Source organism: Falco rusticolus, chromosome 11, assembly GCF_015220075.1.
Source record: "Falco rusticolus isolate bFalRus1 chromosome 11, bFalRus1.pri, whole genome shotgun sequence".
NCBI lineage: Eukaryota > Metazoa > Chordata > Aves > Falconiformes > Falconidae > Falco > Falco rusticolus.
In genome coordinates this window covers 11,748,029-11,762,726 of record NC_051197.1, presented here as the reverse complement: position 1 = coordinate 11,762,726, position 14,698 = coordinate 11,748,029, and the positions used below count along the sequence as shown (strand labels likewise).

Genomic DNA, 14,698 nt, shown 5'->3' with positions numbered 1-14,698 from the left:
TCTCCAAAACAGCATTCCCTGTCCTGTTTATGAGGAGAAAGCTGTCTTCCAAGTGACTAAGTCCTGGTCTACAAGTGCCTCGCAGTGCTGTCAGCCCTGTGTGCTGGGGCACAGACGCAGGGTGGGAGTGAGGATGGCTTCATGCCTTCATGCCTGTTCAGTGCCACGCTTGCATCCCCGGTACCTCAGCCCAGCTCCCAGCCTGGAGCCCTGATCTCATTAGCAATACCTTTGCGGTGAATCAGGCCTGACTCAGAGGACTCAGGGGAATTATGTTGGATCCATATCAGTGTGACTGAGGGCAGGATCTGGCCCTCTGTCCCCAGCAGGATCAGGAGGGTTCGGTTCAGTCCCCACCTGAGCTGGGATTCGTTTGCAGATGCCCTCTGACAGATCCCATGGATAAATTCCTCCGTGCAGGGGTGCGTCTGTGCATCGAGCCCTTTGCTTTCAGAGCAGGAAATATTTGGTTTCAACACTTGGAGTTAAACATTTCCGCGGAGCCCAGGAGACCATGCAAACAGCGGGAGCACCAAGGTTCTGCCTTTTCATCTTTCTGGCACTGGTGAGCAGGGGGTCGGCAGCAGGGGAAGCACGGCAGAGCCAAGGAGGGTAAACACTGGAGCTGAGCCTACTGAGCAACCAGAGAGCGAAGGGGAGAGAGAGGGGCAAAGAAAACAAAAACACAGCTGCCAAAAAACAAAAGCCTGAAAAGAGCCATTCAGGGTCTCCCAGGAGTAGGTTTGGCACAGGACAGGGAGGGAAGAGCAGGGAGCACTCACTGCTGGGGCAGACACAGGTCCAGCCCACTCGGGAATATGCTGGCTTCATTTTGGCCTGGACAGACCAATCTCCTGTGCTCCCTTGAGCAGGGTAAGCACCTACACCCCAGTGCGGTCCAGCCACACACACAGTGCAGGAACCTTTGCTTTTTCATGGGTACCAGGATGTCCCTGCTCTGGAAAGTGAAGGCGGGATGTATGCACGTCCCTCCACCTTGCATTCACAAAAAAAACCCAAGGATTCACAGTGCCCATCCTCTCCCTCCCCACAACCCAACAGCCCATGCCACGGAGCTGGGCACTGCTGCCTGGCATGAGCCACCACAGCGTGGGCGTGCGCCAGGCTCTGGGGCACACTGCAGATGTGGATGCCGCTGATCTGGGGAGACGCAGCCTGGTGGCAGCCTCTTGTGGCACTGCAGGCATGCCATGGGTCTCACAGACCTGGGGAGGCTTGCGTAGGTGTCCTGCTGGCATGGGAGATGATCCCTCCCTTCTGCCTGTCACTTGCGCTTAGCCCTGCTCCTGCAAAAACACAGTTGTCAGCCCCTTGGGCCGGGAGCTGGGGCTTCTTCTGTCTCCTGCTTTGCAATCTGTACATCAGGGACTTGGCTGCATGTCCAGGTCCCTGTTCTCCTGCCCCTCTGGAAGCCCTTGCTTCAGTGCAAGCACCAGCCTCCCGCACTCACTGGAGCAAGGGGATCTTCCCTGGCTGACACAGGGATGTGGGGTGACAGCTGTCACATCCTTCCTTAGCACGAATTTGTCACTGTATCGTTAATGTAGCTGGTGGGTAGAGCTATTGCTGCTCATTTCTCCTGCTGGCCTGGGCTGGGGTTGGGAGTGGCCGTGGAAGGCAGCAAGGCTCCTTCCCATGGCCTGAGATCCCTCCTGGTTGCCCTGGCTGTTGAAAATCAAAGTCACCTCTGCTTAGAAACATGCACCCCATGGAAGAGCCCTGAAAAACAAGCAGGGAGCAAGGAGCTGCGCATGCAGGAGGTTAAAAAGCCACCAGCCTGGTGTGACAGAGCTGGTCCTCAGGAGGGACCCCAGCTGCACCTCCTGGTCCGAGGCTGCTTATCCCAGTGCTGTGGTCCAGGACACTCCATCACCTACCCCAGCAAACAAACCCCACTGGGATCCCCAGAAAGCAGAGACCCAGGGATGCTCAACCTACGGTTCACCCTCCGGTGCTGCTGAGATCACCCCTGCCCCACCAGCCCAAGATGTGGGTGGCAGGCGAGGGGGGCTCATGGGCCCCACGGTGATGGTCTGGGCTAGGGATGCCCCCCCGAGTGGGGATGCGGTGTGGTAGGGCGGAGGGCAGCCTGTTTACCCCTCCATCTGCACACACCACAGCGGGGATCCAGCAGGATTTCCCGTCCGCTCAAAGGCTGCCTGTTTATTTTGGGAGGGAGACTCAGACAGCTCCATTGTTTTGCTGCAAAGTTGGGGTTATAAATAGCAGGTGGTCGGGGACGCTCCTGGACTATTTTGGGCCCCCACTACACAAAAGTGGAAAAGCTCCAAGAGGAAGGTGGAATTACTGAAATGCCGACCTTTCCCGCAAGGGTCAGCGGGAGCTGGTTTGGGTTTGGGTTGAGTTCTGGACATTACTTACGAGGGAAGGAGGAGAGAAGAAGATGTTCCCAGTTGCATGGGCTGCACACTGTGTCCTTCTCAGCAGAAGGGTGGTAGGGATGAGGAGCCAAGGCGCCTGGGGTCTCCTGGTGCTCTGCCTGGTAGCCACCAGGAGCAGCTCAAGTTCAGAGGAGAGACTGGCTGGGGTTTCCACCTGGTTCTGCAAATGGGAGAGTTGCCAGTGGACGGGGAAGCTGGGAAGGTAGGGGGTGCCCCATAGCACTGATCTGCCCCAACTTGCCCCTCGTGCCTCAGTTTCCCCCACCTCTTAAAGGGAGGCTGAAGAAAAGGGCAGGCGATGACCCAGCAACAGACCCGTTCCTGCCGGGCACGTACGCTGTGTCCTGCTAGAAGGCAAGGATGAGCCAAGGTGACTCACAAACTTATTTCAGACCCTTCCTCTCATTAAGTGCCTGCACCAGGCGGTTGTACAGTGAGCAGCAGGGACCTAGTAAAGGCACTCACACCGATATTTTATACTTTGAGAAGGTCTATTCCTTTAATGGGGATTCATTTAACTGGGCTCTGCCATCGTTAGGAGCCATAAAATGGCACCTTTTGGCTCCTGATTGGAAGGCCACGGTGCACGCAGCCCCCTCGTATCCAGTGCCGGCTGCTTTATTGTGCATTACTGCCTCTCACTCAGATTTAACCAATTTGATCCATGTCTAATACATAAATAAATAATCCAGCAGGAGGGTTCACATTAGATGACAACAGGCGGCTATAAAGCATGTTTCCCCCGGCTGGAGCCATCTGAGCCGGGCTCCGCACGCCCTCTCATGAGCAGAGCTGCTAATACAGCTGAGAGAGGGGGGCCTGGAGACCCGCGGGCTCCTCTGTTTTATTGAAACTTCATTGTTTGCTTTAGAGTTTTATTTTATGTTAAATAGATGCTGTATATTCCTTACAGAGGGGGTAATAAAGTTTCTGAGCTGGAGGAAATTGGCTTCGGAGCAGGGAGTGAACCAGGGAGATGTGGCTGGGCAGGGGAGCAGTGGGGAGGGTTTGGGTGAGGCTGGTGGGAGGCAGTGGGGGCTCATCCCCACTCAGGATCGGGGTCCACAGGTACCCCCAGATCTTGCCTAGGGATGATGCAGCCCCAGGAGGCTCAGGGCTCAGGTGGCTGAGGGATCCGGAGCTGCTGGTGGTGCAGGGAGGGTGAGGGGCCCCATCCCAGTGTGGGGGCAGGGTGAACAGTCCCTGGTGACCACTGAGACCGCCGTGCCGAGCATCCAGACCTGCTCCCTGCCATCCACAGCCTGGCACCATGGGGCATCCTCTGCCTCTGTGTCGTGTGCCCATGGAGAATCGCTCTGCCCTTCGTGGGGGTCATCCTGACCCACCCGACTTCAGGAGTGCTGAGGAGGATGAAGGTGGCTCTTCTTAATTCATTGTTATTAGTTATTTCCCGGGGAGGTGGTGGAAACACCATCCCTGGAGGTGTTTAAAAAATGTGTAGATGTGGTGCTTAGGGGCATGGTTTAGTGATGGACTTGGCAGTCCTGGGTTAACGATGATCTCAAAGGTCTTTTGCAACCTAAAAGATTCTATGATACTAATGGGAACAGAGGGTAGTGCTGTCTCATCCATTTGCCTCAAGTCACACCATCTGCACGGCAAACTGGGGAAGCTGGGGTTGCACAGGGTTGCTCCCAAAATGTGACTGTTGTTGCTCTCGCCATAAGACTGGAGGGCCCACAGCCAGGGCTGGAATGCTGTTGTGCCAGTTGCTGTCCCGCTGCAGAACAGAGCCAGTCCCTGCCCCAGGGAGCACGGGATGGGGAGAGAAATGGGGCTATACTGGGATAAAGTCTTCTGGTTTCAGACCTCAATTAGGACATGGACCAGGGCAGAGCGCAGGCGATGCTGATGGCAGGTGATCAGAGCTAAAGCCTTCTCCCCTCTTTTCCTCCCCACAGGCAAAAAGAAGGCGACTTTGTTTGACAGCCAGGCTCCGATCTGCCCTATCTGCCAGGTCCTCCTGCGCCCTGGCGAGTTGCAGGAACACATGGAGCAGGAGCTGGAGAAGCTCACCCAGCTGAACATCAGGTAAGCAGCTCCCTGGGATTCACCAGCATCCCTGGCTAGCCAGCCAGGCACCTGCAGAAGGCAGAGGAGATGGTGGTACCCACAGCTACCAGATAGAGGAGAGGTAGTGCTGGCCAGCAGGGCAGAAACATTTCCCTGGAGTTCACCACAATGGTAAAGCCAGGCAGAAATGCCTCCCAAAGGCCACAGACACCTCTTTCACTGGGGACATGTGTTGGGCTGAGCAACTCTCACTGTGGCTCATGTCCCATGATGGAGCAGGCCTGCAGCAGCAGCAGCATGCACCACCCCTCGGCTGCCTTCAGCTCCCTTCTGGTTTCCCCAGCAGAGCAAAATCCTCTATTAAAATAAAAAAATAAAAAAAATAATTGCATTTTAACTGCTAGCAGTTATTTAGGAAATGGCTGCAGTCAAGGGTTGGCAGATCCATGCCCCTGCCTTAATAAAACTCGGCAGCCTTGGAAAAAAGTGTGTTTATTTCAATTATTAATGAATTCCCTGGTCATTAAAAGGTGAGGAAAGGAATCAAACTGCCGACTAGAAGCAAAGTTACATCACCAGGTGGTAAGAGAGGAGGGGGAGCGTGTGTGTCAGTGTGTGTGTGTGCACACCAGGGCAAGGGGGTGCACGTGGCTGTGCGTAGGGCAGAGGATGCAAGAAACCATCCCTGCCTGGCTTGGGTCTCCTTTGCAACTGAGCGATAGCCATTGCAGGTGAAGGAAGAAGGAGGGAGCTTTAGCCAGAGAAAAAGAGTCCTCCCCAGATGGGCCTGGGCTCCGATCTCCCAAATTTGGCACCCACAGCCTGAGGCTGAGGCTCGCATCCCCCATGCATTGCACAGGAAGGTGGAGCAGGGCGAGGGGGGCAGGAAACAGGCAGCCCATTTATCCCCTGCGACACCCAGTCCTCTTGTGAGCATAATTTATGGTGTAATTTGGGCTGCATCCAACTTAATAAAGGGCCACTGCAAATTAGTGAACAGGTTTAAATGAACAGAAGCAATTAGTGCTCGGAGGAGCCCATCAAAGAAGTTGGGCCAATATCAGAGTGAAACTGAAACCGCAAGCCAGGAGCGGAGGCTGGCTGGCGCGAGGCAGTGATGGGAAGGTGGCGTTTAATGGGAAAGGAAAGGAAACCCTAAATCATAAAGCATGACAAGGGCCATTGTGGGCCAGCTGACAAATGAAAAAGAATGGCATTATTCCTTTAAATAACAGCAGCAGTTTGAGAGGAGACAGCTCTCCCCAGCTTGCCCTCGCTTCCCTGGCCCGCTCCGCTCGGCCATGCAGGCGGCAAAGAAGAATCAGAGGTCTTTATTAATTATTAAATAACGACTCCCTCTGCAGCGTGATAGATAACGTTCAATCTAGTCGATGGATTCAGGCGATGGAGTCTAATCTGTAACACAGCAGCTCTGCACAGGGACGGTCTCTCCCAGTCCCGGAGGGGAGCGATGCAGGGGCCAGGGCAGGCAGGGTGGGAAGGGCAGGCAGGGCAGGCAGGGCAGGCAGGGTGGGCAGCAACAGTAGGCAGTGGGATGCGAGTGGGTCGAGGTCCTGGGTGCTGCCCGGCTCCAGCAGGGCGGCTCGGTCTAGCGGGTGGCTCCATCTCCCATTCCCCCACCTTTCCTGCCTGGAGGAGCCAGGAGCAAGAACACATCAACAAGAGGAGAGAGAAACTAATAATGATCTCAAATAACCCAATAAACATAAAAATAAAATGTAGGCCTATAAACGTGATGGGCACCGGCAGCCCTGGCCGCTCCCTGCCAATACCGACTTGTTACCGAAATGGCTGAGCAGCTGTTACTTATCAGTCTGATGGGGAGAAGCAAACTGGGGGGCTGCTTTCCAAGGGTCTTTTTTTTTTTTTTTTTAATTTAAAGAGGATGCAGCCAATCATGGCTTGTGCTGTTAAGTTTTAATAAACCTTAATGATTTGCAACAAAATCATAAATTTCCAGTGCTTGGGGTTAGGAAGGCAGATCCCCTCCTGCCCGCTGAGCCTGCAGCACTGGAGACTTGGCGGGCGCCACATCAGCTCCTGCGGTGGCACCAGCGCTCCCCATGCCAGGATTCCCCACCGGGCTGTGTGGTGGGATGAGCCAGCTGAGATGCTGCTGTAGCAGCAGATCAAGAGGAGGGGAGAGGCTGGTGGAGAAGCAAAGTGGAGGGGCTGCCCCACATCATCCTCTCCACCACGTATTGAGCTTTCAGGGGTCATGGGAGCAGGGAGCTCAGCATCACTCAGAGGAGGGCAGAGGAAGGGAAGGAGGAAAAGGGATTCCTCCAGGTGATCACAAGAGCTTCTTGGGGCTGAGCTACAAGGGAGCTGTAGGAGCCACCTGGATGACACAGTCCCCACTCACCAGGAGCCTGGGGTTGCAATCCACCCACACCAATGCACCCCTTGCTCAGCTGGTGGGGGTGGGGTTTGCTATCCCCCGGGGACAGGGACAGCCCTTCTTCCCCATGGGCAGTGCCAATGTGACTGTCATGGCTTCAGGGCAGGGACATCTCAAAACCTACCCATCTGAAGCATCACATGGCAAGGCAGGAGGAGCCATGCTGAGTCACAGGGCAGCACCCACCTGTGCCAAGCATGCCCAGGGGATGGATGCTGGCCGTCAACATCATTAACAACATCACTGCCTGAGCATCATTCAGGAGGAACCAACCCCGGTGCAGAGTCAAGCTTTTCCTTGAAGAAACAAGACTTGAGCGGGAATAAGGAACCCAAGTTTCTAGCTCTGTTGCCTTCTTGGTGTGTCCAGTCTCGCAAAGCACAGGGAGAGACCTGCTTGTGCTCGCCCCACGGCTCCTGCACCTCATGTGGGTCTGGCCGAGCCCCGCACACGGCTCCGTGCAGTGAGGCAAGGCTCTCTGAATGCAAATTTCATTTCTGAGCCACTGGCGCTGTTTCAAGAGCCGGCAGCCTCTGAGCCCTTCTCGGTGTTACATATGTAACAGCCTCATTGAACTTGACATGTCAAATTCAGGCCATTTGTGCAAAATCTCCCTTTAATAATACCGTTTCATTTCGCTCAAATGAGACTTGAATGCATGTAAAATGGAAAAGGATATTTAAGCGCTAACATTAGGCAGATGTCTTGCCAGAGGCCGATTGAATATATGAGATTTTGAAGTGCTTAACACGTTTTCGGTGCTCCCTCTTAGAATATGTCACCTGGCTTTCTTTTTTTCCCCCTCCTTTCTTCCCTCCTCCCCCTCTTTAAGTGAAGGGTATAAATTGAAAGAAAACAAAACTACAAGCCTTGGTTTTATGGGGTTTAACTCTTGCCAGGCAAGACCGTTGGTATTCCTCTTCCAAAGAGAAATTACCTAGTAGCTCACCTTTGCAGAGCACAAGCACAAAGCAGCAGAGAGCGGGAGGTGGGTGAGCGGTGGCCCCACGGTGCTCTGCAGAAGGGATGTGCTCCTTGCTCTGCATGTACAGCTCGGAGAGCAAAATGTGCCAGTCCCCAGCTGAGCACCTAAATGCCACCAAGGCAAAAATAAGAAATAATAACAGCGACCCTCTGTGTACACCAGTGCCCTGTGCCCCAGCCAGGCTAGTCACTGCAGAATACATGAATATTCCTGGCTTGTGGGCATGAAGCTTATCTGTGCACTAGATGTAGGTCTCCTACCCTCACTCAATTCATATTCACTTGTTTTACACCTTTCCGTATTAGAAGCTTGCAATAAAGCACACTGAAATGTGAGGCTCTTTCTGGAGTTCTCAATAGCCCCAGCTCCAAGCTTCGGCTAGTGCTTCAGCTGCAGACGCGCTGCCCGAGCCCAGGGCCACCCGGGGAGTGCACAGGGTGCGAGAGCAGCACCCGTGGTTGTCCCTCAGGACAGGCACGCACACACCCATCCCTGTGTGCGTACCAGTGTGTGCACATACGCTGCATATGTCACTGCAGGTAGATACTATGAGTGGAGGTGGTGGTGCACAGGGGACCCTTAAACCCTGCCTGCTGCTCCCTGGGCAGTGATGGGAGAGGACAACCTGCTGACGGTGGGGGAGGCTGGGTGGAGAAGGGGCAGGCTCAAGGCTATGGTTTGAGTTTGAAGGGGGAGGGAAAATGAATCTGAGGACAGAAGAGGAGTAAAGGAGGCAGTAGGAGCTGTGGAGCCTGCCTCAGCTGGTGGTCCCTGATGGTTCCATGGTGCTTTCTAGAGTTTGGGGAAGAGGCACTTATTGGCCATTTAAAAAACTTTACAAAGTCATTACAAGTATTACAGTTGCTGAGTCAAACACTTGAAGGTTGGGAATGTGCCTTTGGATGTAGCGTTTTTAATAACATGATGCTCTGTTCTTGAATATGCAGTAGTCTTTTAAAAGATTTTATTTGGCAGGGGGCATTTTTATTTCCCTGTGTGATAGCTAGAAGATTCTTCACTGCATTACCAGCACCAAACCTATGCTTCAGAGCTGTGATTTCACCTCCCCAAAAGGATGAAGTGTATCATTATAGCTGGGGAATGGTCCAGAAGTTGGAGCAGTGAGTTGCACCGTGCCAGCTCTGTTTCTGCTTTTGCAGCTGAAGGACAGTGTGAGCCCAGACAGGACTATCTCAGCTCTTTCCCCTTATTTAAAGGGGGTTTTAAGCTTAGCAGATGTAGCCAGCAGTATCCTCATGCCATGCTGTAATATTACCTGTGCCTGTGCTATGGCATCCCAGAGCCAGGCATGGCAGCGCAACAGCTGCCTGGGGGGCTCGGCGGGCGCCTGCAGGGATGGGTGTGCTTGGGTGGGTGGGTGGGGGGTGACGCTGTTCTCACAGTGCCCCTTGGCTGCACACACTCTCCCCTTCTTCACTCGTCTTCCTTTCTTTCCTCCACACTGAATACTTGATCTGAGCATATTTGTGTTTTAAAGCCCGTGCTTACCTGTTGACTGTTCCCAGCCTGGGCTAGAAGCTCCCGTTTCTCCTTGCCGCTGTGGTGGGAGCATGGGGACACATCTCTGTGCACCCAGCATCCCAGGAGCTACTGATTCCCCCTAATGTCCCTTCTGGTGTGTCCAGGAATAATTTCTCTTCTGATTCTCTGATTATGAAGCATTTCCCAGAACACAGAGGGCACACGGGTCTTTCACCTTGGTGCAGCTGGGAAATGCTGCAGGCTGTTTTCTGGTGACCTCAAAGATGCTGTCACAAAGAGGAAACAAACAGTGTCAGGCAAAGGAGGGCAGAGCAAGGTGCAGTGGGAGGGCCCATTTCAAAGCAGGTGAAGTGCCCAGATGGGGGATTTAAAGCAGGTGAAGTGCCCAGATGGGGGATTTAGCTTGACTCTTGGATCCAGCTTTGATTCATGTCAGAGGAAAAGAGCCAACCATGGGGCTGTGGTGCTCCAGCTCCTGTAGCAGCTCTCAACGCACCTCTGCCCAGGCTTAAATCTTCCTTTGGCATCCCTCTGAAGCTTCCTCTCCCTCATTTGCACATGCGTTCTGTTCCTCTTGCTGTTCTTAATCCTCCCTCCTTTGGCAGCCAGGGTGGAAGCAGAAAATGCTGCCTCAGTTCCTGGCGCTGCACTGAGCATCCTCACCCTGCTGGGGGGCGGGGGGGGGCACTTCACCTCCTTTTTATGCAGAGAGACACAGTGGTAGCTCTCCTTGGGGGACAGAGGCAGCTCCGGGCCTGGTGGGATAATGAATAAGGAGGAAGCTGGCAATATAGCTAAAACATGAAGGCTGTAGGACCTTGGGAGATGGCCTGGTCACTCCAGGCAGAGTCACTGTCCTTGAGAAATGACTTCAGGCAGCTGGAGATGCATCCTGGATTTCACATCCTTTCACAGGTTTATTTCCCAGTGTTTCACGGTCTTTCTGATTAAACTCATCCCATGCTAACCCCCCGCCCAGAGTCTGCACCTGAGACTCCTGGTGATGGACAAGGAGAGAAGCACACCACCCCCATGGACCCTGCATGCCCAAATGCCAGAGGCTTTCTGTGTTGCTCCCGGTCAGGATAAGGACCCAGAACAAGTTATGGGAGGTGGCTCATACCCTGCTCCTGCTCAGGGAACCCTATGTTTAAATACAGCTGCTCCTTGCACTGCCCCAGCAAGGGTTTGCTTCATTTCAGTGGGATCTGCTGGGCGCTGTGTTGCCCCAAAGGGCTCTTGGAGGAGACCTTCTTGGGGCTGGTGTGGGTGGCTGCTCTGGGAAGGGCGAGCGGCTGTGCTGCCAGGCCCAGCAGGATAAATAGAGTGTGTAAAACCCGAATTAGCTCTGTTGTCATGTGTCAGACCAGGGTCATGGCTCTCGCCTCAGGTCTCCTTGATTTATGCCTGGGGACTTTAACTTGGCGGCCAGGTACTTCCCCAGACTCCATGTGCAGCGAACACTGCAGGTCCCCCAGCCTCTGAAGGAGTGAGATTAGAGACGTTTCTGCGTGAGAAGGGTTTTTTTCCAAAGCTCCCTTGAAATACATGCAAAGTCCCTTCCTTGCATGTGGTAGACACCTGTGAGCGCTCCAGAGAGGGCAAGGAGCCCTGGCCAATGAGTAAGATTGCAACTGGGGGAAAGCAGGCACTGTAGCCTCCTGTTCCTCGACTTCTCTGTCTTTTTTTCTTCCTTCTTTTTCCTTCTTCTTTTTCCACCTTCTTCTTTTCCTTTTTTTCTTTCCTTTCTCCCCCTCTTCTTCCCCCTCCCTCCCTCTCTCCCCACCCCCCAATATCAAGGCGACATCTCCAAGCCAAGTACTTTTAATTTCGCCCGTGGCCCTTGCTGACACGGTGGATATGCACAGCAAGTTAAATTCCCGCCTGATCAATAAAGCAGAAGCAGTGTGTCCGACTGGTCGATATTTTTTTATCTGTCTTCAGCCCAGTCCTGCTGATGACAGCCCCCTGTGCTTCAGCAAAGGCACTCAAGGGCATCGGGCTTTGGCAACACAGCTCTTTTTTTTATTTAAATTAAAAAAAAAAAAAAACCAGATGCCTAAAAAAAAAAAAAAGTTCATGGAGTTTGGCCTTTGCTTAATAATGTTTTATGATTTATCTTAATTTTTAATTGAAAAAAATTTGCGAATTAATTGATTTCTGGGACTTGCCAATTAACATTGTAATTGGGTGCATGATAAATTTCGAGGGAGCATCATTTTTCTCCCTCTCCCCCTTGTCACTGAGAAGGGGAATCACGAGGGCAGCTGCTTCCTATCCGTATGCCCCCCGCTCCTTCCCGAGGTGCCGCTGCCCTCCTCCCCTGTATCTTAAAGAAGGAACAAGAAAGCTAATAAAGTCATGTTATTAGAGTCTCACCAGAGGTGACCCCTCAAGGCATAAATCCAGGCCAAGGAGATAGTGGGGACAGGCACTATTAAGTGCCTGACAGTGCTTTGCGAGGCAGGACTGGGCACCTCCCCTGCAGCACCCTCTCCCCAGGCCAAGGCGAAGGCATCCAGCCAGCCCGCGACTCCCGCAGGCTTTCCCGGAGGGCTCTGGACCCTCTGAGGTGTTCAGCCAAGCAGTTCATTACCTGTGATGTCTCCCGGATCCTCTCCCCGTGTGCCAGTCCTGGCACGCGTGAGCCTCCACACAATGCCCAACTGCTCCAGGGAGAGACCTGACTGCGGCACCGAGCAGCCGGTACCCAAACGGCGGCATCCCGCCGCGCGTGCAGCATCCAGGATTTGTCCTGCAGCCAATGTCTCCCAGCAAAATCAGGCTGCTGGGGCAGGTCAGTGCTTGGGGGGCGGCTTTGGGGTCATTCATACCCTCCTCTGCCCTGAGCCTCCAGGGAGCAGGTCCTGCCATGGGGCAGCAGCAGGGCACCTCATGCCACCCCACAGCAGAGGTGTCCAGCGTGGAACCTCAGCTCTGGGGTCATGGGTCTCCAGATTCATGCACAGATGCATCCCCAGGGGCATGGGAAGTGGCATCACCTGAAGCTTTCTCCAGCAGTGTGACTCACGTCAGATTTAAACTAAACACACTCCATCACTGGAGGAACCTGGCTGGAAGTGTCAGCTCCTCCGTGATACCCAAGCAGGGTGCAGGGCCACCTGCCATACCGAGGCAGCTAACAGGGTCATGTCCCCTCATGGTGTGAGGACAAGTGGGTAAGCTGGCTGCTGCCAAAACGAGGAGTGAGGGCACGGTGTTGTGCCAAGGCAGGGAGAGAGGACAAGCCACACCTGGCAGGGACTGATATGGAGAGTATCCATATCAGAGAGCAACACCAAGTAAATTAAAGAGCGCTTGGTGCCTCTAGAACTTCTCCCACCCACTCCACGTGCTGGTATGGATCACCTCACCACAGTCAACTCAGGTGTCCCACACACTGTCTAAAGCCCATGAGTCTGGATGGGGCTTTGCTATGCTGTCCCACAGCCCCTGCTACACCCCACTGGGTGCAGGGAGTGAAGGATGCCAGCCCGGGTGAAGGGTCCCAGACTTCCCTGGCAGAGCCACAGCTTTCCCCACCAGCCAGGACACCAGAAAGGCCAGGATCAGTCCAGCTCCATGCCTGTCAGTGTCAGTGGCGGAGAACCATGGGGGAATGGAGGGAAATTTATGAGGAGAGGAGTCTGTTTATTATGTAGCAAATGTGGTGCTGCTGATACCGTGGATTTATCCTCTTTCATCCCCCCTCTGATTTGTGTCCCTGCCCCTCACTGTGGCAGATTAATCATGGACAGAAAGGGAAGAGAGACCCTCCAGCTTCCTCCCACGCACTCAGAGGGTGGCAATGACAGCAGCCTGGACCCTTCATCCACAGCTTCTCCAGCGGAGAAAGCACAAGCCACATGGCTGCCTGTCCTGCACAGAGATGCCCCATTCCTCTCGCCCTACGCAGACCCCAGGGAAGGCAGAACCTGCTGCCCATAGCCTGTGGGTGAGAGCGCTTCTTGTGGGTCAGGGCTTCCAGGGTAGCACAGCGAGCCAGAAAATTTTCAGGTCATGTATCCCCTCGCTCATGCAGTGCCCTCCCCGAGTGCTGTGAACATTCCTTGAAGTGCCTTCAGACCCACAGTACCCACAGCCCACTGACTGCAGGGCTGGGGTTTGCAGGCTGAGGTTTGGGACCTCGAGGGCAAAGCCTTCCTCTGCCGCTGACTCCCAGGACAGTGGGAAGTCTGGGAAGGGATGCGTCAAAACCCAAGGGTGAGAAATAAATCTTCGGTCAGTTATTTGCCCTGAAGCGATGCATGCCTCTTTCGGAGCCTCTTCTGAACTGCCATGTGAGCTGGGAATAATTAAACAGTCATTATAGCCACGGTAGCAAAGAGCCCCCCAGATCAATCTAATGCATGACCTTTCCCTCCGACTTTTCTCTTTATTTTTCCAGCTACCTCCTTTTCAAATAGTGGGAAAGAAATGAAACTACCTTCCCACCCCAGCCTCCTGCTTCACCCCACACACATGAACTGTCACATCCTCACCCAGAAACTTGTCACCCACTCTGAGTGGGGGCTCCCAGCAGGAGCATGGTGTACCAGGGGTTAACGAATTAAAAACCCAGTGGGGGAGAAAGAGCCAAGGGTGTGACTGGGACAGAGTAAGTAGCGGATTTTAGCACAGTCAGGTCATGCCACAGTGTTTTATGATCCTGCTGCATTTCTGTTGCAGCTTCATCTCTTTGGGGGAGGTGGGTGGCTGCCCTGCAGAGCCAGGTTTGTCACAGCTGGCTGTGTTGGGCGCTGAGTTCTCACAAATACTGACTGGCAGAGCATTTAGGCAGCACAGCTGGGACTGTAGGTGCAGGGCGTTTCTGCTCCTGATTCCAGCGTCTTTGGCAGTTTGTACCATCACTCAGCCCCTTTCCCCACCATGGGATGCAGGTGCCACTAGAGCAGCCACAGCAGGTTAAAAAGCCCAGTGTGCTTCCCTTGATGGCATGGATCACATCCAGCCATGCTGGGGACTGTCACATGAAGCAAGGTGATGATTTGGCCTTATGTAGTTTAAAAAGAAAGAAAAAAAAAATCAAACTCCCATTTTCCTATTTAGGCTTCAAGTAACACTTCCACTTATTTAAACTGGCATTCACAAAAATCCAATTCCCTCTCTACCTGGCAACTGCTTATTTACAGCTGGTGTTGCCATCCACACAGCTCTGCAGGAGGCTTGCTCTGCTGCCGGGGCTCCCGTCCCAAGGCTGCATGCTCAAGCCATGAGTCCTGCAGCTAAAAATAAATTGCTTCCACTGGATATTTTTTTTTTGGTTGGTGTTTTGTTGTTTTGGGTTTTTTTTTTTTAAGAAATATATCA

General features: G+C 53.6%; 1 protein-coding gene across 3 annotated transcripts in view; it reads left to right on the top strand.

The window, feature by feature from the left end:
• Positions 1-14,698, top strand: part of RNF220 (ring finger protein 220) — a 229,237-nt gene that overhangs the window by 135,599 nt on the left and 78,940 nt on the right. For all 3 annotated transcript variants that reach the window (XM_037403813.1, XM_037403812.1, XM_037403814.1), the window contains one exon: positions 4,346-4,475. In XM_037403813.1, coding sequence (XP_037259710.1) covers positions 4,346-4,475 — 130 coding nt within the window. The remainder of the gene's footprint in view (positions 1-4,345; positions 4,476-14,698) is intronic.